This window comes from Citrus clementina, unplaced genomic scaffold (genome assembly GCF_000493195.1).
Source record: "Citrus clementina cultivar Clemenules unplaced genomic scaffold, Citrus_clementina_v1.0 scaffold_3, whole genome shotgun sequence".
Taxonomy (NCBI): domain Eukaryota; kingdom Viridiplantae; phylum Streptophyta; class Magnoliopsida; order Sapindales; family Rutaceae; genus Citrus; species Citrus x clementina.
In genome coordinates, this window is record NW_006262339.1 from 32,884,110 (window position 1) to 32,910,486 (window position 26,377).

General features: G+C 33.9%; 4 protein-coding genes across 4 annotated transcripts; 1 reads left to right on the forward strand and 3 right to left on the reverse strand.

Moving 5' to 3' along the window:
* The first annotated feature begins 10,162 nt into the window (after nt 1–10,162).
* On the forward strand, nt 10,163–13,810 carry LOC18048091 (tubby-like F-box protein 7). Its single transcript, XM_024188676.1, has 4 exons — nt 10,163–10,660; nt 11,347–11,434; nt 12,714–12,843; nt 13,121–13,810. The coding sequence occupies exons 1-4, from the start codon at nt 10,301–10,303 to the stop codon at nt 13,674–13,676; spliced, it is 1,134 nt and encodes a 377-aa protein (XP_024044444.1). The 5' UTR covers nt 10,163–10,300; the 3' UTR covers nt 13,677–13,810.
* Nucleotides 13,811–17,547: 3,737 nt separating this feature from the next.
* LOC18048092 (multiprotein-bridging factor 1b) lies at nt 17,548–19,598 on the reverse strand. The gene is made up of 4 exons (XM_006442423.2): nt 19,378–19,598; nt 18,554–18,637; nt 17,948–18,030; nt 17,548–17,844 (listed from the first exon to the last, which is right to left on the reverse strand). Exons 1-4 carry the CDS (start codon nt 19,517–19,519, stop codon nt 17,725–17,727), a joined length of 429 nt encoding a protein of 142 aa, XP_006442486.1. The 5' UTR covers nt 19,520–19,598; the 3' UTR covers nt 17,548–17,724.
* Nucleotides 19,599–21,008: 1,410 nt separating this feature from the next.
* On the reverse strand, nt 21,009–26,371 carry LOC18048093 (the record flags this gene model as incomplete). Its single annotated transcript, XM_024187399.1, has 7 exons — nt 21,009–21,195; nt 21,368–21,465; nt 21,721–22,341; nt 24,919–25,005; nt 25,129–25,227; nt 25,345–25,497; nt 25,595–26,371. Coding segments are annotated over 7 exons (1,836 nt in total), but the record flags the coding sequence as incomplete, so codon positions are not given.
* On the reverse strand, nt 24,879–25,602 carry LOC112100302. Its single transcript, XM_024189363.1, has 3 exons — nt 25,345–25,602; nt 25,129–25,227; nt 24,879–25,005 (listed from the first exon to the last, which is right to left on the reverse strand). The coding sequence occupies exons 1-3, from the start codon at nt 25,453–25,455 to the stop codon at nt 24,895–24,897; spliced, it is 321 nt and encodes a 106-aa protein (XP_024045131.1). The 5' UTR covers nt 25,456–25,602; the 3' UTR covers nt 24,879–24,894.
* Nucleotides 26,372–26,377: the final 6 nt, after the last annotated feature.

Sequence of the window (26,377 nt, forward strand, 5' to 3'; positions counted from 1 at the left end):
CAAACACAAACCCACACAAAATTTAAATTACCAAACCCAGCTGCAACCCGCAACGGGTTTTAATTTTTTTAAGAAAACCCACCCGCACCGAATTTTGACAATTACTAAACCCGCAATGGTACCCAACGGATTTTTTGCAGGTTTCTACATTTAAAATCACAAATATTTAATATATAAATTTATAATAATAACCTCAAATTCTACATAACATACTCAATTTTACATTTAACCAATGTAAATGAAAAATTAAAATTTCAACATCAATCCAACACATTCTCAAATTTAAGTATAAATTACACAAATCCATTTAAAAAACACAAATTAGTATCTAAAAATAACAATTATATTTCATATCATCATTTAAAACAAGCTCCAAGAGAAGATACTTCATTTCATTCACCGCAACAAGCACCCATCCAACACAACGCCTACAATAATAATTAATATTAATATTTCAAATACTAATTCGGAGAAAAAAATTATAATAATGAAATAATTTATGTATTAAGTTAAAGAAAAATAGTACATACAAAATTATAATAGGTATATAATAATCAATGAATTAAGTTAAAGAAACTTAATTCTTTACCTCATCAACAATATCTTCATCTTCGGAGAATTTGCTATTTCCTGCTTTATTAGAAGAATATGCATCTCTAAGTAACAAGTATATCAAGAAAAAAATATAGATGATTATAAATTTGTAAATTGTAAAGTATAATAGATATTATACTCTATTGAAGTAAAAATACATTTGCATACTATCAAATTCAACACAACCAATTTTGAGCACACATTAAAGCTTCCAATGTCTTTGGATGAAGTCTACTACGATATGGAGAGACAAATCTACCACCAGTACTAAATGCCGACTCGAATGCAACAGTAGATACCAGAATGGCTAACACATATCTTGCAATTGCTTGCAAAGTTGGATATTTTGATCCATTTATTTTCCACCAACAAAGTATATCAAAATTTTCAGATCTTGGAATAATAGATTCTTCCAAATAATAGTCCATTCTGATTTAACATGGGTTGTACCACCACTTTGATCTACAAAAGCATCAAAATTAGCCAAACGTTTCCCAAGTTTTGAATGAGCTACCACAGCTCGAGATGATGAAGCAACTGAAGCTTGAACTGAAACTTGTGAATTTTCTTTTGACTTACACCTAGCTTGATAATCTTTCAACATATCATAACAAAAGCTTCGAACATTCTTAATCTCTTTTTTAGCACCATCTCCATACAACAAGTCAAAATAATACTCAATTAATTTTATCTTAAATCTAGGGTCCAAAACAGCTGCCATAGCCATGAATCCATGAACAACACTCCAATATTTTTCAAACTTTCCAATCATTAAGTCAGCTATGCTCGATTTTTTCACAATTAGAATACGTCCACTCATAAATTGACAATTTAATCTCACAAATGCTTGAAAAGTAAATATTATTTGTTGGATATCTAGTCCTAGAAAACAACGTAGTCACTTCATAAAATGATTCAAGGCTATCTTCAATTTCTTTAGCAAAAACCCAATCTTCTTCAATGGGTAAAAATTTGTATAACGATTCTTGTTGTTTCAAACGAGGAAATACTTCTTTGAAAACCAAAACTCTATCAAGCATTAAGTATGTAGAGTTCCATCTAGTCTTACAGTCCTAAACTAGATTTCTATTACAAGAAATATTACATTTACGAGCAGTCCCATAAAATGTTCTTGTCTTTTAGGTGTGGCAGACCAAAATAAAACACTATTACGAATTCTCTCAATACTATCACTAATCACACTTATCCCCTCATTCACAATTAAATTCAATATATGAGCAGCACAACGCATGTGAAATAAATCCCCATTCAAAGAAAGGGAACTACTATATATCTTTTCCAGCAAGATATCAATCATGACATCATTTGTGGTGCCGTTATCGAAAGTCAAAGTAAACAACTTACTGTCAATATTCCACTCAAGCAAACATGACACCAAAGCTTCAGAGAGTACCTCAATAGTATGTGCACGTAGCACGTATAAGAACCTAAATTTTAAAAAAATTATTAGTATCATGCAATAAATATAAAAATTAAAAATAAAATAGACTTAGTAATTTAGTTTAGAAACTACCTAATGATACGACTTTGCAGCTCTCAATTATCATCAATAAAATGTAATGTTATAGTCATAAATCCCTTTTGCTGGTTACCAGAAGTCCACATATCGGTAGTAATCGTAATTCTACTCCGATTTGAGTCCAACAAGTTCATTGTTTCGGCTCTCTCATAGTCATAAATTTTTAATATGTCACTTTTTACTGTGTTACGAGAGACAAACATAAACATTGGCTGGAGAGAACCAACGAATCTTTTAAAAGCCCAATGTTCAACCATATTCAGCGAATACTCATTAATAATTATCATATTTGCAAGCTCTTTCCTTAAAGTTTCTTGATTAAAAGAAAATGTGGATACTTTACATTTTCCACTCTCTTTCTTAGCTTGCAGCTACTTTTGAGTTGACTCAACTGTGTGGTTCGACCGCATAAAACACAACCCCATATGAGTGCGTAAATGGCTGGTGCCATTTTTACGCTTCGCACTTAATCTCTTATGACAGTAGTTGCAAACAGCTATGTATTCTAATTTCCCACCAACTTTTTGTCTTTTAAAGTGTTCCCAAACATCACTAGTCAATTTACTATTTTCAGTATCACCAAAAACAATATCTTTTTCATGTACTGAAATTGGAGTTTGGGTTGAAGCTACTTCAATGTCTGCAAGTTCTTCACATGTTATTGGAGATTGGTTTGAAGCTATCTAAACTTTGTTCTTGTTGTAGGCGAATTATTGTCGCTGAGATCAAAGGCTTGCTCCATCTTTTACCTTAAAAATTTCAATAGATTCTAAATCAATATACAAGAATACTGATTTTCGAGTTAACAAGTTAAGCTAACCGAAAGTATAAAATTATGCATGCTAATTTTAAATAAGCTAAATTTAATTATATCAATTAACTTGCTATTTTAAGTGATTTTAAATCATATAAGATATTGGATTAGCAGGCATGTTTATTAAGTAAAGATAAGATGAAAAATTAGCAATCGAATTCAGCAATTTACACTAGCCTGACTATTTACATAATCAACTCAAAAGCAACAAAATTAATAGATTGTTGACGTTATGAGTTTTAAATTTTTTAACTAAATTGATCGGAGTTAAATAAAATACTACATCATGCATCATCTCATTTAATTCAATAAATGTTTTTAAGTCTGAATATCTGCTTAAAATTAAAATTTACAAAGAGACGAAAATTAAAATTAAAATTAAAATTTCAATTCAATTCAATAAACATTTGTAAGCTATTTTTTCACTTAGCTGGCATGTTTATTAAGCAACAAAATTAGTTACAAATTGTTAGGAAAGGCATAAGAATTTCGTACCTTCCACAACTGTAAAATTAGCTGCAACAGCAACGGTACCCAAGCAGTTGCAACAGCATGACACGTCCTTGTTGGCAGTGAAGAGATTTGGGGGCTGGCTCACTGTCACAACTCACAAGCTCGGGTTGAAGAAGAAAAGAATGTTGAATGAAGAATTGAAGATAGAGATGAAGAATATGGTCAGCTCGTGTGCGGCTAAGTCAAAGACTCAAAAGGGGAAATGCCTTTATTTGCTTTAAGTTATCAGTTTATCACTTTAGAATGGTTGAGTGGGAGATGGGTGTATGGGCCACATACATTGTACAAACATACACAACTTTGGCTTTAGGCCTTTGACTATTTGCAAATTTGATTTTAATTGCAATTTCCTTTATACATTTTGAATAATTGCATAATTTTCTTTATGCAGGGTTTAAATTAAAATTTTTTATTAAAAATATTTAAAACATATTGCGGGTCTTGCAGATATCCATGCGGTATCCACCGGATATACGGTCAATACCAAACTCACCCACATCCATGTGCGGGTTTTAATTTATAATACTAAACCCACCCTCAATGGGAAAAATTACCCGGAGCGGGCAGGTTTGTGGGTTTATGGGTACAATTGTCATCCCTAATCTTGATTGGAAATGCCTTCAGGTTTTTAAGTTCCTTATGAACTCTAAAATCTCAAATTCCAAAGCCAAATATCCTTCATAAAAAGCTTATAGTGAAATATTTAGAAGATGACAAAATTAGAGAATATATTTAATGAAGAAAATAAAGTTCATTGATTTTTTTTTTTACTGATATTGTGAATGCGTACATAGTATGCTAATTATATTACATTAATGTAATTAACTCAGCTAATGTCTAACATATGGAAAATTGATAGTCGTACAACTTATCACAACCTAATTCTATGTTGGCTCACACACGCACGTGCATGTTAACTAACTATTGAGCACGCTGAGCATGTCAAGCCTCGGCTAAGATTTCAGTTGCTATTGCTACATTCTTGGATCAATTTGGAACTTGCTTAATATTCTGGAAGAATGTTGAATATTCCATATTCCCCCATTTTCTTAAGGAAGCGCAATATTAAGAATGATGTTGAGCTTGGAACATAAAAAGGCTGAGAGGATAGAGCCTTAATAAAGATGTCAACTATTTGAACAAGACTGGGAACATATTGAATTTGACAGTTTTTGTTAGCTACCTTCTCCCTTAGAAAATGCACACCTAATTCAATGTGCTTGGTTCGACAATAGAACTTTGGATTGCTAGCTAAAACAACAACACTTTGGTTGTCACACCAAATGATAAGTGTAGAAATTGACCCAACATCTAATCACAAGTAAAGACCTCATTTATAGCATCTCTGATGTAGCCATGGAAAGAGCAAGATATTCAGAGTCAGTGCTTGACCATGAAATAACAGCTTGTTTCTTAAAGCACTAGAAACTACATTAGGACATAAGTAAACACAATAACCAACAATTGATCTTCTACCATCTATGTTCGCAGCTCAATATGCATCAGAGAAGCATTCAAGATTAAGATAACCAGATGAATAAAACTGAAATCTAAGATGAATTATGCCTTTTAAATATTAAAGTATCCTTTTGCAGGCTTGCCAACACATTAGTGGGAACACAAAGGAATTGACTAAGCTCAATAATAGAAAATGCAATCATAGGCCTAGCGAAGGTAACATATTGGAGAGCACCAATTGTGCTTATATATAGTGTGATACTTGAAAGAGAAAAACCAACATTTTTTGTTAAAGAGACCCAGAAAGCTATGGTTGAGGAGCAAGGAGTGTTTTTCTGCATATTAACTTTAACAAATAAGTCAATAATATACTTAGATTGAGACAAGAGTAAATCAACTGAATTTTTTGTAACCTGAATACCCAAGAAGTGATTTAACTCTCTAAGATCTTTCAAAGCAAATGTAGACTATAGATTAGAGATAACCTGATCAGCTAACTAAGAACTTGTCCTGTAACAATAATATCATTAACATACACTAAAATAAGAAAAATCTAACCATCAACTCTTTTAAAGAAAAGAGAAGTATCTAACTTAGAGTTGGTGAAACCATCAAAGTCATTTTCAGTCTATTAAACTAAGCCCTGGGTGCTTACTTGAGTCCATACAATGCTTTGTAAAGCCTACACACATGATTGAGCTTGTTTGGATTAACGAAACCATTTGGTTATTGCATATATACTGCCTCTGTTAAATGACCATTAAGAAATGCATTATTAATATCAATCTGTCCAAAACTCAATTTTGCATGATTGTTATGCCCAAAATCACTCTAATGGTTGAAAACTTCACCACATGACTAAAATTTTCAGTATAATCAATGCCTTGAGTTTAATGAAAACAATTAGCTGCAAGTTTAGCCTTATATCTACTTATATTACCATCAAAATTGTATTTTATTCTGAAAACCCACTTGTTACCAATAATCTTGACAAGATGAGTTGGGTTAACAAGCTCTTAGGTTTAGTTATTGAGTAATGCTTGATAATCTTTTGTCATAACCTTATGCCATTTGGGATTAGCCAGAGCAGTTAAGACAGAGGTTGGTTTTATTTTTGTTGACTTACAATTAGTGGTATAAGCTTTTGGTTTAAAGATTCTATTTTTGGACCTTGTAATCATGGAATGGTCAGCATGTACAGATGGTTGTGGTGGAGATAAGTGATGAGGTTCACAAGATGAGGAAGAAACAAATGAACTTAAAGATGACAAAGAATGTAAAGGAAATGAAGGAACTTGAGATATTAGATAAGGATCATTGGTTGTTGCTGGTTGAGATTGAGAGAGTGGAATATCAAGTTGCACTACAATCTAAGGTAAAGATAGAGTAGAAAATGAATTAAGACTTGACTCAGATGGATAATAAGTGTTGGAAACTAAAGAAAAATTAACTCTAAACTGAAATGGAAAGGATGACTCATCAAATATGATATAGTTATTGATATAAATTCTTCCCAAAGAACGTAAGCACCGATAATCCTTATGCAGTGAACTATAACCTAAAAATACAAATCTATTGGTTATATGACTAAGCTTATGGTGATAATATGGTTTTAGATAAGAGTAATCGAGCTTTTCATGAAATAACAATTCAAAAGTTGCTTTGCTATTAACGATATTTGTTGGAAGTCTCTTAATGAGGTATGTGGCTATATGAGAAGCATTCAACCAAAATTTCAAAGTTGGATTTGCTTGAGCAAGAAGTATAAGCCCTATTTCTGCAATGTGTTTATGCTTTCGTTCAGTAGTTCCATTTTGGTGATGAATGTAAAGACAATGGCATCTGAACTGGATACTTTGTTCAATAAGATATGTAATAAATGATCTAAACTCAGATCTAAACTCATTTCCCCAGTTAGTTTACAAGCACTTAATTTTTCTAGATAGGTTGTTTTCTCTCATGGTTTTGAACTCCCTAAATGTTTGCAAGGCTTTGGACTTAACAGTAAGAGGAAAAATCTAAGTAAACCTAGTAAAGTCATATGTAATAGAAAGATAACCTTATGATGACATGATCAAAGTTGGCCCCTATAGATCAACACATACAATTTCTAGTGGCCATATTATTGTTGTTTCAACAAATAGAAAATGTTACATATGACTTTTACCAAATTGTCAGGGACTATAAAATTCAAGTGTGATATCTTCATCTAAGTCAAAAGTATGATCAAATTATTTTAGAATTTGTTTTAAGGCATGAACTGTTGGATGTCCCAATCTTTTGTGCATGATATTGTAATTAAGAGACTTTGAAGGATAAGCAAACAAGGCCATGTTGGTATCTTTATTGAATGTAAATGAGTTTACATTAGAAGAATGGATGCTAGCTGTATTGCACTATAAAAACATAGACAACAAACTAGATTTAGAGTTAATAACAGACACTGATTTAGAACTCAACAACACATGAGACTTATCTGAATAATAAATTGTAGTTAAACATTTAACTTGATAGAGTGCATCTAGTAATCCCCTTGAGTAGTGTGATACCTTTACTCTTAAATTAACACAACAAGCAGACTTGTGAAATTCAATTTCTGCATTGATATCAATTAATGATCTAGAAACACTAATTAGATTCTTAGTAATATTAGGTATATGCAGGACATTTGTGAGGTAGATACTTTGTGTTGTATGTGTATTCAAAACTGTTGAACCTAGATGTTGAATAGACAAGCCCATATCATTTCTTATATATAACTTTTGAACTCTAGTATAGTTTGAACAAGATAAGAAAATACTTGCATTTTGACTTACATGATTAGTTGCACCAGAATCAATATACAAAGCCTGATCAATAACAATATTATAGTTAGCCAAAAGAGAAGCAACACCTTGACTAAGAGTAATGCAAGTGTCACCAGAAGAGACATTTCCAGAATTGAGTCTAATATCTCTTGCATACATAATAACATGTGTATATCCGTTATAGAAACCAAAAACACCTTGAGGATATACAAAGCTTGGTGACACTTGTAACTAATTGTTTAGTGGAGGCTGACAAGCAACGTAACCTTGAAAACTTCCCATCTAGGAAAATTATCATTAAAACCTCTACCACCACCTCTTCCATAATTTCTTCTAAAACATTGTCCACCTCTTGGCCTGCATTCTCTTGAATAATTGCTCGTATTACCTCCTTGTTGTCATGGAACAAATGCATAATTAAATTTGTTTCTACATTTGTATGCTCCATGACTAAGTATAAACCATATCTGACATATGACACTCTTATCTCCACCAAAAGAACTACTAGATCCTATATTATCCTTCATGTTATTTTCAGTGTTAGGCTTACTATAATTCTATGATTTTATGCAAAGTTTGCACTCACATCATGCACTCACATCATGCATTGTTTCAAATTGTGCATTTTCATTACTCACTTTAAGTCTTATTTCATGACTTGAGAGTACCGAAAACATATCCTCAACAGTAATATTTTCATTTTGAAGCCTAGTTAACACATTTGTGACAAGTGATTCATAAGCATCATACATGCTAACAAGAATGTGCATCATAAACTCATTAAGTGAGAGTGCATTACCTCCAATTGCTAAGGTGTCAGAAATATTCTTCATCTTATTAAAGTAATCACTGATGGAGAGTGATCATTTTTTAGTAGTTTGAATTTACATCATCAGAGGCATAAAATGTGCCTTAGATTGAAATATAAAAATTTCTGCAAGTCTCTTCTGAAACTCCTATGATAAAAACATCTAATTTATCAACACATTGTCCGTCATTGATCAGAACATCCAGCTCTTAAGCAATTTATTAGTCTTCTTCGACATAATGTATTCTAGATTTTTAGTTCTTATAGCTTTGATTTGAGATTGAGCAATTTATTAGTCTTCTTCGACATAATATATTTTGGATTTTTAGTTCTTATAGCTTTGATCTGAGATCTGTTTGATTTTTCAATCGATTCAGGCATAAATTAAGCAAGACAAGACTTATTACCATTGATAAAGTCTTTAAGACCGTATTCCATTATTAGTGCAAGAACTTTGTGTCTTCTACACAAGGTAATTTGTTCTATTGAGCTTTACTAGTTGTATAAAGTTGAAGGACAACGAAGATGAAGCTACGTTGTTTCAATTCACCATGATTTAAGGCTCTGATACCTTGAAAAATCTTATAGTGAAATGTTTAGAAGATGAGAAAATCAGAGAAGATATTCAATGAATAAGAGAAAGTTCATTGATTTTTTTTTAATTGATACTGTGAATGTATACAGAGCACGCTGAGCATGTTGAGCTTCAAGTAAGATCTCAGCAGCTATTGCTGCATTCATAAATGCCACATGTCATTATGGAATCAAATTACACATCCAAGTTCTTTTGAGTTCCAATACTAGTCACATCAAACGTCGAATGCCGTCGATACTTGTTGCCCCACCTAAGCTTGTCTCATACATAGCAAAATTGAAAATGATGATGACTTTTTATGGTTCTAGTAGCTATTTTCCCAAAGCTTCAATTATTTGCAAATGGGATTTAGCTAATTGAAAGTAAAAATAAAAATGGTAATCTTCGTTTCATGAAAGAGAAATTGCAGTTATTACACACTAATTACGCACTAAGTAATGAATTAAATGTGGGTAATATAATGTTTCAATGGGTTTTATCCATGTAAATTTTCATTTAATTTTTAATATTTTAGATTTTAAATGAACTTTCACAAGTCTATCCTTAAATATTGATGTTATACATACATTTATATTAATGACAGGGGAGGCATATGATAATACTGACAGACTTGCCATCTAATCGTAAATAAGTCAAACCTCGGCGAAGGTTTCTAAAATTATCCACAAATTAAAATACTACAAAGAAAACCTATTTTTGGCCGATGATTTGCTGGCACGTATACTACACCCGCCTGTCACATTCTCTCCCACCACATGCCCGTCACTCTGTCCTTCCCCACATTGTTACAATCCATTCCTTGCCAGCACAAACAAAATAAAATTAAAAAAAAAATTGAATATGCTGGAATGATGAAATATTAAAGGCCCAATATTAAAATGCAAGTAATCTTTTTTAAAAAAAATCCAGCATACGGGTTTTTTTTAAACCAATTTTATGACCACTTATTAACCGACACGTGTCGGAACGGACACATCATTAGCCGGTCAGAATCTAGCAAACCAACCCTTCGCCAAATTTCATACCGTTCTTCCCTCCCTGTCATCTCAATCACTCACCCACCAACCAAAAAAGGAAAGGAAAAAAAAAAAGGGCTAAAAGTAAAATATCTCTCTCACTCTCTCTCAGGGAATCAAAAGCCAAAATCAAAAGAAGAAGCGGGTGGGCGAAAATGTCTCTGAGAAATTCGTGTCTCTCTCGAAGGATCTCGAGATCGTTCGGAGAGGCACACAAATCTTCGAAAGAGACCGAACTCAATGCCGCTGACGACTCGGTCGTGTCGTCGACCACGTCGGCGCCGATGGATTCCGGCGCCGCCGCTGCCCACTCCTCCGGGTCATGGGCCGGGTTGCTGCCCGAATTGCTAGGGGAGATCATAAGGCGCGTGGAGACCACAGAAGATAGCTGGCCCCATCGCCAAAACGTTGTCGCTTGTGCTTGCGTTTGTAAGAGATGGAGGGAAATTACCAAAGATATCGTCAAGTCTCCTTTTCTTAGTGGCAAAATTACCTTCCCTTCTTGCCTTAAACAGGTCATTTTGTAAATTAACATATTTTTGTTGTTTTATCAAATGATTGATGAATTTTGCTTGGATCTTGTTAATTAGAGTTTGATTGATGTCCATTTTTTGTATTTTATCTGTTTAATTTGTTGATTTATTGTTATTAGCTAACGGGGTATCTCTAAAATTCTGGGCTTTTTTCCCCCCAATTATTTGTTAATTTTGGTTTCGGTGTGAATGGTTGTTGCAAAAGTTGAATGACTGGGAACTGATTTTGATGTGGGTTTGGTTACACGAGACTAAGAGAGTGTAATGTAGATACTGAGAAAGAAAGAGCGAGCAAATTTGTTCTGGGAATATTCAATTTATGGGTTTTACTAAATTTAATCATGAGTTTGTGTTCTTATGAAAAATTTTAGGAATTTTCTTTTTTCCTTTTACTTGTGATCATATTTGATTTTTTCATTGTAGGAAAATTAAAGATGCTTTTAGAGTGAAATAAAGTTAGAAAAGTTTTTGTCCTTGTTATATTAAAGGGTTATTTCAAAAGTCTTTTTAAAAAAGTTTGAACTAGTGTATGTAACAGATAGTTATTGCTTGCCCTTGACTCTTGTATGTTTTGTTGAACTGGCTTTTGGCTTGTTGATTTGGTGGTTGCCAATGAAATTGTTACAGTTCTGGGATTGATGTTCTTGTCATTTATCTTTTAAATGCAGCCGGGTCCACGCGAGTTCCCTCATCAATGTCTAATAAGGCGGAATAAGAAGACCTCAACGTTCTACCTCTATCTTGCACTTACCCCATGTAAGTTGTAATTGGTGAAATTGATTTGGTAACGAACATAAAAAAATGAAAATTTCTAATTATTTAGACTTTCTCCAATACGTTTCTTAGTAGGAACATTTATTTGACTGGAATTGTGACCGGTACATCTGCGTTGCTAATATTAATGTTGAAAGAAAGATATTCCACTTTGTCAAACCTGACATGTTAGTCAACTTGACTTGGTCTTAAGTTGACAAGTTCCAGATTCATTAGGAAACAAATTATTCCATTTAGTTTATGACATGTATCCTGACTATCGTATCATCTTTGAAAAGCCTTTATATTTAGAGCCTTGACAGATAGATGGAATAGTGGTTTGCAAGTCAACCAACCAGAGTTAAACTATCATTTGGATATAAGATATTTAGTTAGCCCAGATGTCAATTTCTCCTTTAATATCTAGCCATACAGAAGTGTTTACATAGCATGTCTGACATGGTACTTCATCCATGAAATATCCAGCCAACATTAATTTCTCAATGAGCCTTGTTGCGTGTTTCTTTTATATTGTGCTTAATAGGTGTTATATCTTGCTTGACCAGATGTATTGTCATGCCTGGATTTTTGTAAGAGAGAAGGATAGATATGTTACTGTTCCATAAATTTGGTGGATGCTAATTATTCATGCATCTTCGAACACTCCTAGCCTATGTGTAAAGAAGAGGAGATATAAAGGAGTAGAATTTACGAAGAAACGGGAAAGAATTTGCTCTAATATGGCAGGCCACTCTAATTTCTACATTGTTGCTTTGAGCTAGGGGGCTTAAAGAAAATTCTCTCTAATCAGCAGGAGTTAGATGTCTGCCAAGATGGATCAACAGAAATTGCTCAGAATCGCTACTTTCCTGCTGATCCCTATCACGTTCACATACATTGCCTTACAATATAAACTAATTGGAAAAAAAGGAGAAGAAAGTATCAGAGATATAAGAATACTGGAAGTGCCAGAACTTGATTTTTAATCTTCTGTAGGTTACATGATGACATGAATAGTTTTTGATTCGTTGCTTCTTAGAATTATCATTTCTGTTAAAAGCTAGCATTGGTTTACCTGTCTTCATTAGCTACAGATTTGGAGAAGTTTTATTCTGAAGCTAATTTCAGTTTTGTAGCTGAGCTTCAGGCTGATGGTTAACTTGTTTTATTCCTCTCATAATATTTTTTGCAGTTTTTTCCTGTTCTTGTTGGTATATTAAAACAATAAGATCTTAACTGATATTCTCTTGCTCATTCATTGTTATTGTTTCTTCCACCCCAGCATTTAGCGAAAAGGGGAAGTTTCTTTTAGCAGCTCGGAGATATAGACGTGGTGCACACAGTGAGTATATCATATCTCTTGATGCTGGTGATCTTTCTCAAGGGAGTAATGCATATGTTGGCAAATTAAGGTAGAATATTTCTAAAGTTTAGCTGAGGCATTTTCTAGTATGTTGCTTTGTCTGCAGAATGTGCCTTATGAGTTTAACATTATTTTTAATTAATACCGGCATAGCATCTTTTATTACTTAGGGATAAAAATTTTCTCAAAATTTTCTGTTAGACACGTACACTTGATGGTAGTATCTGTTGCTTATTTACTTTCTGGGTTCATCATGTGACAAGAATGAATTCCTTTCCATTCATGTTTTTACTTTATATTCTTACTTAACCCCAAAACTTTTGCAGTTCTGATTTCCTTGGGACAAACTTTACAATTTACGACAGTCGGCCGCCTCACAATGGTGCAAAACCCTCAAGCAGCAGGGGTAGTCGACGATTTGCAAGCAAGCAAATAAGCCCCCAAGTTCCAGCAGGCAACTTTGAGGTCGGACAGGTTTCATACAAGTTTAACCTCCTAAAATCAAGAGGTCCAAGGAGGATGGTTTGCACAGTCAAGTGTCCATCATCAGGAGAAACTGCTGATGACATAAAGATGAAGAAAGCGGAGAATGCTGGGTGCACGATTTTAAGGAACAAATCACCTAGATGGCATGAGCATTTGCAGTGCTGGTGTTTGAATTTCCATGGTCGGGTAACAGTAGCATCAGTAAAGAACTTTCAGCTGGTAGCAACAGTGGATCAAAGCCAACCTGGAGGGAAAGGAGATGAAGAAACGGTTCTCCTCCAGTTCGGTAAGGTAGGGGATGATATTTTCACAATGGATTATCGGCAGCCCTTGTCAGCATTCCAGGCCTTTGCTATATGCCTTACAAGCTTTGGCACAAAGTTGGCTTGTGAGTAGTATATTTTGCTTTGTTTATGTTATATATATATATATAGCTACAAGTTCGGGTGGATGTTATATATAGTTACAAGTTCGGGTGGATGTTCTATATATAATTATTCCTTATTCCAGTCAGTTCTTTTAGATTTGAACAGTTTTGTGAGGAATCATGTGATGTACATGTTTGTTGTTGTATTATTAATACAACTTATGTTGAAATTATAACGGTCGCTATAAAATCTTACTGCCAGCAAGCACATGTTATGCTTCCAAAGTGTATACGTTTCACTGTACGACTTTAATTCCCGGTGGTAGGGGGAAGTTTTCTCCTCACTGACTCTTGGGAGTGAGTAGAGCAATGCCATTTCAAAAACTCCATATAAATCAATGGTAGAAAGCTGCCTTTTTTCTTTTATTCTTTTGAATGATAAAATTGTTTGATATATTAATGCCAGTTAGTTATTATTTTCCATTGATAATGTTTTTGTAGATTTCTACATACTATGTATTAAACTGTGGTAGAACCGTTGAAGATTATTATAGGTATAAAACAAGAGTAAATGAATGACATAAATTTTGACTTATTCTAAAAATTGCTACTCCCATCGAAGTGTTACATTTGTACTGCTTGCAGGATTGGCGACGGTGTCTAAAACTTAATACAAGAGTTTATATAATGTCATACCAAGCATCTTCAGAGGTTTCAACATTTGAATCTCCAGTCTCAACGGCTATTTATCATTTATTTATTGAATGTAATTGTCAAAGTTTTGTTAAACATGTTTTTTCTCATTTCATAATTGGTTTATCATAATCTTAAATGTATATGTTAGGAAATTTTAGCCCCATTAAAGATTCTATAAGTAAAATTATTAAATAAATAATATAAATGAAGAGTAAAGCCAATCACACAATACAAGCATTTACATAGAAAACTCCCTCCAAGCTGTACATGGGACTTTCATCGAATTCGTTTTTTCACAAAATTCTATATATAGGTAGGGATTGCAGAAATCGGCACAGGAACGAGACCCTTTGGGGATTTTTCCCATTTATGCAGGATGATTTTATACTTAATTTTCTTTTTCAAGGAAGGGATGGAGATGAGCCGGAATTCTCATTCCCTCCCCCAATTCCTCATTTTTCATTTTAATTTTTAATTAACCTTTTTTTAGTATTGTTAATGAATAAATAATAAAATTTAAATTATAAATGTTAAATATTAGTACAAATAAAAAATATAAAAATATTTATACAAATATATTGTGAAACACTCAAACTTAGTTAACTAGTTGTAGTTCTGAACTACTATTCAATTAGACTAATTCAAAAGGCCTTGACCCAAAATTTTTCTTTTAAACTTCTATTTAATAAAATAAAAACTAAAGCAAAAACTAAAGTTATAACATCCAAACTTTGCTAAAATATATTGTAAAACTTACTTTTATTTAAATTTTTTATTTTAATATGATTAAATTAAATTCAGAAACTAAAAACGCGTTGGTTATTCAAGGATCACAGACCCTTGGGAATCCCGTATTATTATTCGAAAAGAGGATGAGGATTCCCTTAAACAATTCTGACAGAGACATGAAGGAGATAAGAACATATGCAAAATACAAGGGATGGGTACGGGGATGCCAATCCTCTTCCCTTGCCTCCCCATTGTCATCCCTGTATGTATCTATTATGGCCGCTAAGGACGAGACAAGAATAATTCGCCGTGTGAAAAATTTATACAATTACTTTTTTATTTTCTTCATAGTAAAGAATCTAACATCACACACTCTCTGAATAAACCTACCATTTCTCTCATAAAAGAAACTATCTACTTACAAAGAAAACTAAACGATAACAAGTGAATATAAAACCTCTTTATCTATAGTTATTATTTTTTATTATCCTTTTACTTGTACAAATAGTATTCCTCCTTGAATAAACTAAATCTTAAAAAAAATTTACTTATTCATTGAATATGAATCCTCTTAAATAAGAAAACTATTAAATAAAAAAGTTTAAGAAATATCCTAATAATTAGGATAGAAATCCTTATATACAAAGGACACATTTTTAACAATCTCCACCTCATCAAAATTTTCAATTGGATGACAGAATATAATCCATCATGTTTATGAGAATCACTCCCAATGGGTAAAATATTGTCTTCTATCTAGTAACCATAATTTTTTACACCAAGAATTATCATACTCTACCTTATCTAAAGTACACATATCCAACACACGTCACTTACCTTACTAAAAGTATCACTCTAATGTTTTGCTTCCTTAAGAGTCCTTAGCTATCAATATACAAATTCCACCACACACCATGCATAAGTGGCAAATTATGCGTTGTGTATAAATCTTGTGGACTCACTACAAGCAACAAACCCTCTAATGGAGAAAAGAGATATACCACTTTCTAACACTATCAATATTTCCATCTACTAATTTAGAATTACTTGATGACTACTCAATTCCAACAAACTTCTTTAAGGTGCCTTGATGTCTACACACCTCCTAAGGTTTCCACCAATTGGAATAGAATTTTCATCGCCCATGCTTTCCTTGTTTAATCCCAATTGAATTAAAACATGCTAGACTTGAATTTATTACAAGCAAAAATTTATTCTTCTATCAAACTTTTCAACCTCAATCCTCACAAGATATGAAATTTTGTTTGCAAACATAATTGCTTTGCAAAATAGCCTTAAACTATGATACCATTTATTAGAAAATTTTAATCACACCCTATATCTCGCAAGCAAAAATATTAAATAAATAATAAATTAAAAAATATAAATGAAAAATAAAGTCTATCATATAACACAAGAGTTTACATAAAAAGCTCCTATGCCAAAGAAAAATAAGTCGCTAAGGATGATAAAAGAAAAATCTATTATGTAAAAAATTAATATTATTACTCTAATATTTTCCTCACACTTAAAATCTCCAACAACACCTTTTTTCTCAATAGATCTATAGTTTTTTTTTTCACATTAGGAACTATCCACTTACAGAGAAAATTGAGTGATGAACAAGTAAATCCAACCTCCTATGTATAGTGGCTATTTCTTGTAGGAAAAATATTCATTTCCTTACAAATATTATATTGCTCTTTGAACAAACTAATTCCTAAAAAGAAATTACTTATTCTTTAAATAAAAATCCTTTTGAATAAGAAAATTACTAAATAGAAAGAGCCTTTTAAACACCCTGATTACTGGGATACAAATCCTTATTGAAAAATGAGACTTACTGAAAAATGAGACATATTTTCTAACAATATAAGCCAACATTTTATTGAACAAAATTTTCAGCTTTCATACTGGATGAATTTTAAACCCAGTATCTAAATTTAAAAATCAGTCAGTCCTCTCTGAATCAGGGTTGGGAATAGATGTATAAGTCGGAGCCGATAGAAATTAATTGCTATGAATGAAATCAAACTCTTGGTGGTGGGTTCGAGTAGAGGGTGAGATTGATATGGTCAATTCTCTCTTTAGTTTATCGCCTAGGCTAACAAATATGTAGTTTAGAGTAACCTTACCACCCACTCACCAAAATTAAACTAAAACACAAGCGAAGTTCACACTTGGGCTAACAAATATGAATTTGAGTCTTCTTTTAGTATATCTATGATTTTTTCAACCATTCAATCCGACTACCATCTAATAATGATATTGTCAACCAGGGACGAAAAGGAAGCATCTAAGCTTACACCAAAAAGCAATAACGTTTTCCAGCGTAATAGGCAAACTTCATGCGTATATCGTTCTATTGCTCTGCCAATTATTCAAAAGCAGAGCAGATTGATTCTGATGCCGATTAACATATTCACCAAGAAATGCAATATGCATATGTAAAATGCCACAAACTAAAGTCTCCAATGCAAGAAAAGATAAAAGGCTTAATAGATTCAGTCGTGACAAGAGTAACAGTCAAGGACACTAGTTATGTGCCGAGCCATAACCATAGGAGAAAACATTCATATACAGCACCCATTTTGAAGACTCAACAACAGGACACAACATCAAGTCCCGGTAGAAGTTTTTATTTATCCCTCCTCACTTCTTTCCTCGAAGCTTCACACCAAGGGCCCTCTCCAGCTTGGTAAGTATCTGCTGATTTGGAATGGCTTTTCCTGATTCATATTCCTGAATCACCTGGGGCTTCTCATTGATCAACTGCACAGAGAAATAAAAGATTTGATTTTATTTAGTCAAGCCTAAAATTTAGTAGAAAGTCTGGCACATCGGAGAAAGATTTCAAATAAAGAGACAGTTGCACCTGAGCAAGTTGAGACTGGGTAAGTTTCTTATCATTTCGTGCCTGAACAATGGCTTTCTTGAGTTCGCTAGGCACTCGATCATCTGTACAATATAGAACAGATAAAAGCACTTTAGTATACATTTATCCTCTTGTTGAGAGGTGTTAAAAATCTGCTGACATAAGTGAAAATGCCGCAAAGTAAAATGCGGAGCAACAAAAGTGAACTCAAAGATTAAATAACTAAATTCTATGCCAATAGGGGCCAAGTTTGACAGAATCATTGGCATACCCACTTGAACATAAAGACTTAGTGGTGGTCACAATGAGATGTAAATCACCAATGGTGGTTGAGTGAATAAAGAAAATAACTTTGAAATTATGCCCTTAAACGATCTTCAAAATTAAAATGGCAGAGCATACATTGCAAACAGATCATTCATGCACATTTACGTACACAATAAAAGCACATCAGATTAATTGTTTCAACACAAACAATGCAAAATCACTACAAGAACTCCAAACTCCAAACAAAGAACAAATTTCACTATCCAAGAACTGTATAACAGATGAAAAAAATTCCTACAATATAGAGTATAAACACTGATGTGAAAAAAAGAAACTTACGAGCAAGGTTCTCTGTATCTTCATCAAGCTTCCTGGTGTTCAGAGAAGTGCTACTCGAGGCAGCCTTGTTTGTGCCAGCATGTGCTGTATGGGAAATTAAGATGTAAGCAACTGGACTACAAATCATGGGGACACTTACAATTACAAACATAAGTTTGAAAGATCACAGATTTGCACAAGTCCTGACACATACATATGAAAACAAATCTCAAGAATTAAAAAAAAAATCAAATAAAGCTTCCACAGTGATCAGAAGAGGTTGATATATAAAGCTCATTAGATTTAACCCTTTACTCAATCGTAGAAAAAGTCATAGATATACTAAAAAGAAGGCACAAAATCATACAAGATGGGCTTATAACATATTTCATAACATACATTTTATCTTACATGAACTTCTGAATTTATTTTCTACATATTTTAAAAACAAATATAAATCACGATATCATCTAGAACCAAAAATTAAAAAATAAAAAATAAATCCCATTATCGTCTATCTTTGTCTTTTCCATCAAAATCACAGAAACCACCCTAATCTGTGAATCCATCACAAAAAAATTCAAAACCCTAGAAAAGAAAATTCAAAAAAGAACCTGCAATCATAAACACACACGCTATTGTATATTCATGAACGGTCTACAAGGATTAATTAAAACAAAAATATAGAGATCATAATAATTACAAATTATAAAATATAAAACCCTACTTTCCATGAGATAAGATATCATCAAACACGGCACATGGGTTTTTCTTTCATTGAAAAAAAAGAACAATTAATTAGAGAAGGAGGACTGATCTGATAAAATAACAACAAAAAATATTACATTTTCTGACAGTCTCGATATCGGCACCGGCGCGTCGGGCAGCGTTAACGACCTTCTCGTCCTTCTTGGCGGCGGCGTTGGGGGCTTTCTTCTTAATCACCACCGGCTCCCAGTCCTGTGTGATCGGTCCGATTCCGGCCATGTCCACTCCTCGATCAAATATCTCTTCACTTAAAAGATTTTCTTTGGGATTTTGATGAAATTGTTTTATTCGATGATGAGATTGGGCTGTTGCTTAAATAGCTGCCCTAATATTCCCTGTGACGTGGCAATCTAATCTCTGATGCCCTAACCTCCTCAATCCTCATTACGGGTGCTCTCCCTATTTTACCCTTTATTTATTTATTTATTTACTTTTTAGAGATATTATTATTTTGGATTTAGACTCATTGCCCAGTTGAGTTTTTTTGTTAAACTTCTAAAATGATGTAATTTAGGTTTTCTATAAGAATATAAAATTAATTAAATTTTAATCGTATATTGCATAGTTAAACTATAAGTGTAGTAAAAAATTATAATTAGTTGTGCATATCTTAACTTAACATTAAATTCAAATCTTATCATTTTACCACTAACACGTATTATTTTACAGTCAAAATTTTTTAACAATTACTTATTTCTACTAATTATTTCAATCTTTTATCGTCTCACCACCAAATTAGTAACTTGGTTATGAAATTGATGATGTTACAAGAAATACACAAATCAATTTTTTAGCTCCTATATTCCTAAATAAATCTACTTGAAAACTGATTAATCAAGGTACGAATGTTTAAAAGTAATTACTATTCAAATTTCTTAACAACTAAGAATAACAAAGATTTATTTCATTAATTCGTGATAGTTATTGGCTTTTTGCTCAAACTTGATGCTTGCTAGCATTGAGTAAATATAATTTTATCATAATCAAATACCGTGATCCAAATTGACAACTTTATCACGGGCATTGCCCTGATCTTAGTTTGTTAAAGCATATTCAAGTAACCCAATTAGATTTTACAAGACAATAGATGTATTTAGGGTGCGTTTGGGATTGAGATTGGACAGCTGTAGCTTAAAAGCTACAGTACTAAAGTGTTTGGTAAACACTAACTGCTGTAGTTTTTAAGCTACGTTGATATAATTTTTCACTTGTATAATATAAAATTTATTATATCTTTAATAATTTTATCAAAATTATTATTTAAAATTTATATTTACTATATATTATTAATTTTTGTTTCATAATTACAACTTTTTTTTTACAATAGCTGTAGTTTAAAAGCTACAGCACCTCAATCTCAAACGCACCCTTAGATTGTTAAATCCACATATTATAACGTACCCAAATAAATATCGAATAAAAAAAAAATCCCACATATTATAACCCGCAAAAGAAAAAGCCTATTTACTAAAAAATTGTACATACAATAGCCGCAGCCAACTAAGTTTTAACACCAACTAATTTTTTCAAAAAGAAAAATACAATCTTAGGAACAGAGAAGATGAAGGCCTATTTCCATGTGAGTTGTGAGCTCTGTCAAAAAGATTGTTCCATATGGTTCTCTTGCCGAAAGATGAGGTTGATGCAGAGTCCGAAAACAGAAGTATCTACACCCAACCTTCTTTATGCAGTTGCTCGCTTTTACTACTTCCAACTGGCACCCGCTTTTCATATTCTTCCAGCTAAAATTATTCTGCTCAGTCCCCCACCTTTCTTCTTTCAAATGAGCCTTGTCTTCAATTTTATTCTGGAGTCAGATCATAGCTAAAGATTGTGGATTTAAGATACGAGAAGCCTTTGTGGGAACATTACAAAATGGGTAGAAATGACACGTTCTGAATAAAAATATTAGGTGAGGCGTTGTGTAGAAAGAAGCAAGCACATAAGAAATGAAAAAATAAAAAATAAAAACTGTCAGACGCGCATTCTCAATATTAATAACATAATTGCAAAGGAAAACATAGTAAAGGAAACTTTATATGTCCTTGGAGAGAAGCATGATCTTACCAAGGTATCTGCTGCTCCCTTTTATTCCCATCCACATCCAAACTCCCATCCTGAACATTATTGATATGCTTATTGGCATCATCTTCATTTGGAGAAGTCTGCAATACACAGCATTAGAGAGGGAAAAAGGAAAAAGGCAACCATCCCAAAAGCACCTAAGTTTGAAAACTGTAAGTTGTATGTGTTCACTATCAATCTGTCATTATTTAAGTGCAAATCGGAATCCTCTTTTCTAGGTAATTCACAATCTACATTGTTCCTGGGAGCACTTAAATTACCACCAGCTTTTGTGTCAGCCTAAACCCACAACATTCCACTTAAACCAGTTTATAGACTTCAAAATTAATAATTACCTGAGAGACACCCGACTTTGACAAGGAATGACTGAGAGGTTCACCTTTTAACACAATCATTGGAAGACAGTCAATATCCCAACCAAGAACCTTGCAAACAACCTGGCCAAAAGCCCTATGAGCCCTCTTCTTTTTTGTCTTCAATATTCCAGTGGAATGCTGCAGAAGCCCATGGCAATCCTTAAATCTCTTCCAAACCTTCTTCCCAATCCCGCCACAAACCAAACAACAAAACTCCCCGTCTGCAGAATATTTCTCATAATAACTTCTGAGCTCACTATTCTCAGTGAAGACCTTCAGAAAAAACTTGAACACTTCACTTTTGTCAGATCTATCTTCATCCATTAAATCATCCTCATCTTCATCATCACTTTCATCCCTGTCTGAACCTGAACTTTTCACAAAGAATTCTTGGCAAGCATCCAAGATTTTCTGCTGTAACCGGCCTGCACTTAACTTAGCTTGTTCTTCAGCAGAAGCCAAGTTAATAACCAAAGGTCTCTTGGGCTTCAAGGTGGGCCATCCTGAAGCTTTGGACGAGTTCTCATCAACAGGCTTAGTCCATGACCATTCCGATCTAGTGATCAGTGATGGGCCAGATTCCTGCATTATTAATTCCTTCTATCAAACAAAAAATAAACAAAATAAAATGGCTGGCCATCTATGTCTCATGGTGGGTGCCTTGACAGACAGAAATGTGTATTTCAGACGAAGCTCTTTGATAATTTGCTAATCACGTCCATATGTTAAGATAATGTACGTGAAATCACGTCGGTGATGTCAAGAGAGCCATAGCATAGCACTTTCAGCTTCTCTCCCCCTTTTGGTATAAAATCCTAAATACTTACCTTCTTCTATTTTCTCCCCTTCTCTCTTAGCATCAAATGCTTGTGGAGCACTGGAAAGCATCATTACAGTGTTCTTGAGGGCATGTGATGAAGATGAAGAGATTAAGGTTGTTTGTCAACCATTGGTGAATAGGGAAAAAAAATGTTTTCTTCTTTTCCAAACGAGGGCAACCAAACCAACCTCCTTATGCATTTCTCCAATGATTAGGGGCACCTATACTGCCAAATGACAAGGATGTATGGTCCCAGGCTCGTGATTTAGGCAAAGTGATCAGATTATGACAGGTAGGCTGTAACTTTCTTCATTTATCAGCAATGTCATGAATATACTTATACAGCAATCCCTGGCCTTTCTCACTTGTAGATTAAACTCTGACAACTTGACATTTACATCAACATAAACTTTGACATCAGAATCTTAAGCACGCATTTCAATTGCAAGAACAATATACACCATGTTGATGTCGAAAAACGACTTCAATAAAGAAAGTGGGTTTTTGGGGAAAGCAGCACAAAGTGGTCTAGTTGCCAAGCCAAAAATTTTAAATTTCTTCAATTGCTAATCACAGAAAATTGTCGGAATACTCCGGTGGGGCTTCCGCCAAAAACTCTACGATGTTTAAGTTAGATTTTTTGTATATCAGAAAACGGAAATGAATTGAGAAAATAGGGTTTAAACTTAAGTTCTTCAATGGGGATTTGTAATGATTATTATTGAATCTCATGTGTTAAGGACGTGGAATGGTTGATCTCTTGATGATTTTTAGTTGATTTTGCTAACACCTTTCTCTGATCCATTATTTAATTTTAATAAGCTTATCTTAGTGGGCTGTTGTCTTCTTAATTTTAGTCCTATCTTCGGCAATTGCAGGTAACTTTTGCCAGTTGAGGATGGTTTACAAGGTCGTAGCACTTACTCAAGTTCTTTAAAAATAGGACACATTTAGAGCATGTTTGACTTGTGACTTAGACAAGTAGATTTCGAGGTTGCACAAATAGATTTTAGGTCAGACTAGTAAATTGTTAGATCAGATAAATATGCTTCTAGATCAGACTTACATTTGGACAAATAGAAATTCAGATCGTACTTATAAAACCGGCTCATCTTGTTAATAGAGTGGATTCTAAGAGAACTCGGCTAGGTTGTCCTCCGTGGTGACATTAAAGAAATCTGACCCAAACATCAGTTCTCTAGTTTTTATATTCAAAAGCTATGATCGGTGTTGAAAACTAAATGTCCAAAAGATGAAAAATTTTTGCAAACCTGACAGCAGTCCCCTAGTTCCCAATTTCGAGAAGATATGATTGGTGTTGGAAACTCACCAAGAAGGAAGAAGACAAGATATTAACCCTCTTAAATAAGGGTGTTATATATGTCAAGCTATGTTATAATAAGGTCAGTGTAGATGTCAAAGCTGAGCTGAATTTTTTTAAACGAGGGACCGGTATCAGGTTTGCCAAACTTTTCATCATTTTGACATTTAGTTTTCAACACTGATCATAGCTTCTCGACATTGGAAACTAAAGGACTGATGTTTGGGTCAGATTTCTTTAATGTCACCAAGGAGGACAACCGACCCAAGTTCCCTTGGAATATACTTCATTAACAAGATGAGCTTACTTTATAAATAAGAACTGAAATTTTATTTGTCCAAATGTAAGTCCGACCTGAAATTCTATTTGTCCAACCTGGAAGCATATTTGTCCAATCTAACAATCCACTAGTCCGATCTAGAACTCTGCTTGTCTAAGTCATCAAGTCAAATGTGCTCTAAAAGTGTTCTACTTTGAAGGAAGTTGAGTAAGTACCACAACCTTATAAACCACCCTCAACTGGGAAAAACTACCTACAACTGCTGAGAGTGGGCTAAAATCAAGAACAACAGCCGGTTAAGAAAAGCATATTTAAACTAAACAATGGATCAAAGAAAGGTGTTAGTAAAATCAACTAAAAAATCCACAAGACATCAACCATCCTGCTGTCTTACCACATGAGATCCAACAATAACATCACAAATCCTCATTAAAGAAACCCTGTTTTCTCAATTCATTTCCCCCTTTCTCACATACCAAAAATCTAACTTAAGCATCGTAGAGTTTTTGCCGGAACCCCCATCGGCGTATCTCGTCAATTTTCTGAGTAGCAAGTGAAGAAATTTGAGTTTGGCCCGGCAACAAGACCACTTTGTGTTGCTTTCCCCTAACCCTAAAAACAAATTTAGCCATTGAGGCCGTTTTTCTACATCAACACACCATTATCACAATCTTATAATGAAATGGCCAACAAATTAAAGAAATAAACAAACAAAATGATAGCATTTACATATCAAAAACAGAACACCATTCTCACCTGGCAATCAACCGCTATATCTTTATCAACTTCTGGATTCATAAACTCGCAATCAAGTTCTTCAAGACCTTTATTGGCATCCTTTGTCTTTATAAAAAAAAAAAAAGGAAAGAAAGAAAGAAAGAAAGATCTCTTCTGTAATTTCATTAAAAAAAGGCCAAAAAAAAAAAAAAACCTTTTATTTGCATATCATAAAGACAATATCCTCACATGGCAATCCACTGCTAGGTCTTTATCTGCCTCCATGTTCACGGCCTTGCTATCAGGATTTTCAAGACATTTATTGCCATCATATGCCTTCATAGCATTCTGCAACCAAGAGCAATCAATGATAATTACCAATACTGAATGACATAACTAGACCTTCCGAGGTTTCCACATAGCACCACACAACAAATAACAGCTAAAATAATGCAAATCACTAACCTCACAAATCATCAATTTACCATCATTCTTATTAATGTCTGTGACCACTGTCTCAATTACTTCACCATTATTTCCACCTTCAGAGCCCCCATTATCCTCAACAACGGTCATATGCCCCACATTAACTTCATCATTTTCGCTTGCTGCTACATCCTGTAAAATTTAACCCAACTCACAAGCTTCAAGTTATCTACAGAATTCAAGCAAACTAAACACAAGCCTCAAAAGTTCTGACATTACAAACCAATACCTGGGTTAAGCCTGCCAAAGATTTTCCAAGAGGCTCACCCTTCAATACGATCACTGGCAACCTATCAATATCCCATCCAAGAACCTTACAGACAACCTGCCCAAAAGCTCTATGAGCTCTCTTCATCTTCGTTTTCAATATAGATATCGAATGCTGAACAAGTCCCACACAATCTTTATACCTCTTGTTAACTTTCTTACCAATGCCAAAACAAACCAAGCAACTAAAATCACCAGTCTCATTATTCTTCTCATAATAACCCCTCAACTTCTCATCATTTACGAACAATTCAAGCAAGAACTTGTACACTTCACTGTCCACAAGCCTATCATTCTCAGTCAAATAATCTTCCTCGTCAAGTTCCTCACTTTCATCATCTTCGATGCCTTCTCCACCAACCCTTTTAGAGAAAAACTCAATGCAAGATTCAATAGCTCTGTGCTGCACTTGCATTGCAAACAATTTGGCTTGGTCTTGAGCTTCCAGGGGTTCGGGTCGGGTCTTCGGTTTCTCATCTGGCCAGCCAGTGGCAACTGGAGGAGGCGGGTTGACGGGCCATTCTGGGCCAGAATCAAGACCCGGTTCCGATTCAGACGTGCCACTTCCACTTATTGGTTGTTTCCCGGAATTCTTCTTCTTCTTCTTCTTGAAGGGCGTGGTGCGGGTGGGTGTGCGGAGTGCCGCTGCTGATGGGGCTTCCGGTCTGGGTCTGGGCCTGGGTAACGAATTCAGGCTAGGGTTAGGGTTACCAGGGGGCCAGGTGCCAGAGAGAGTGGAGGTAAA

Excerpts from the sequence above, each read along its gene's own strand:
- LOC18048092 (XM_006442423.2), bottom strand. The coding sequence starts at position 19,519 with ATGGCCGGAATCGGACCGATCACACAGGACTGGGAGCCGGTGGTGATT. Across the intron at positions 18,638-19,377 it reads TATCGAGACTGTCAGAAAAT|CACATGCTGGCACAAACAAG; the intron begins GTAATATTTTTT and ends TTTCCCATACAG. Across the intron at positions 18,031-18,553 it reads AGATACAGAGAACCTTGCTC|ATGATCGAGTGCCTAGCGAA; the intron begins GTAAGTTTCTTT and ends TATATTGTACAG.
- LOC112100302 (XM_024189363.1), bottom strand. The coding sequence starts at position 25,455 with ATGACCGTTGTTGAGGATAATGGGGGCTCTGAAGGTGGAAATAATGGT. Across the intron at positions 25,228-25,344 it reads GTAAATTGATGATTTGTGAG|AATGCTATGAAGGCATATGA; the intron begins GTTAGTGATTTG and ends TCTTGGTTGCAG. Across the intron at positions 25,006-25,128 it reads ACCTAGCAGTGGATTGCCAT|ACAAAGGATGCCAATAAAGG; the intron begins GTGAGGATATTG and ends TTTTTTATAAAG.
- LOC18048091 (XM_024188676.1), top strand. The coding sequence starts at position 10,301 with ATGTCTCTGAGAAATTCGTGTCTCTCTCGAAGGATCTCGAGATCGTTC. Across the intron at positions 10,661-11,346 it reads TCCCTTCTTGCCTTAAACAG|CCGGGTCCACGCGAGTTCCC; the intron begins GTCATTTTGTAA and ends TTTTAAATGCAG. Across the intron at positions 12,844-13,120 it reads GCATATGTTGGCAAATTAAG|TTCTGATTTCCTTGGGACAA; the intron begins GTAGAATATTTC and ends AAACTTTTGCAG.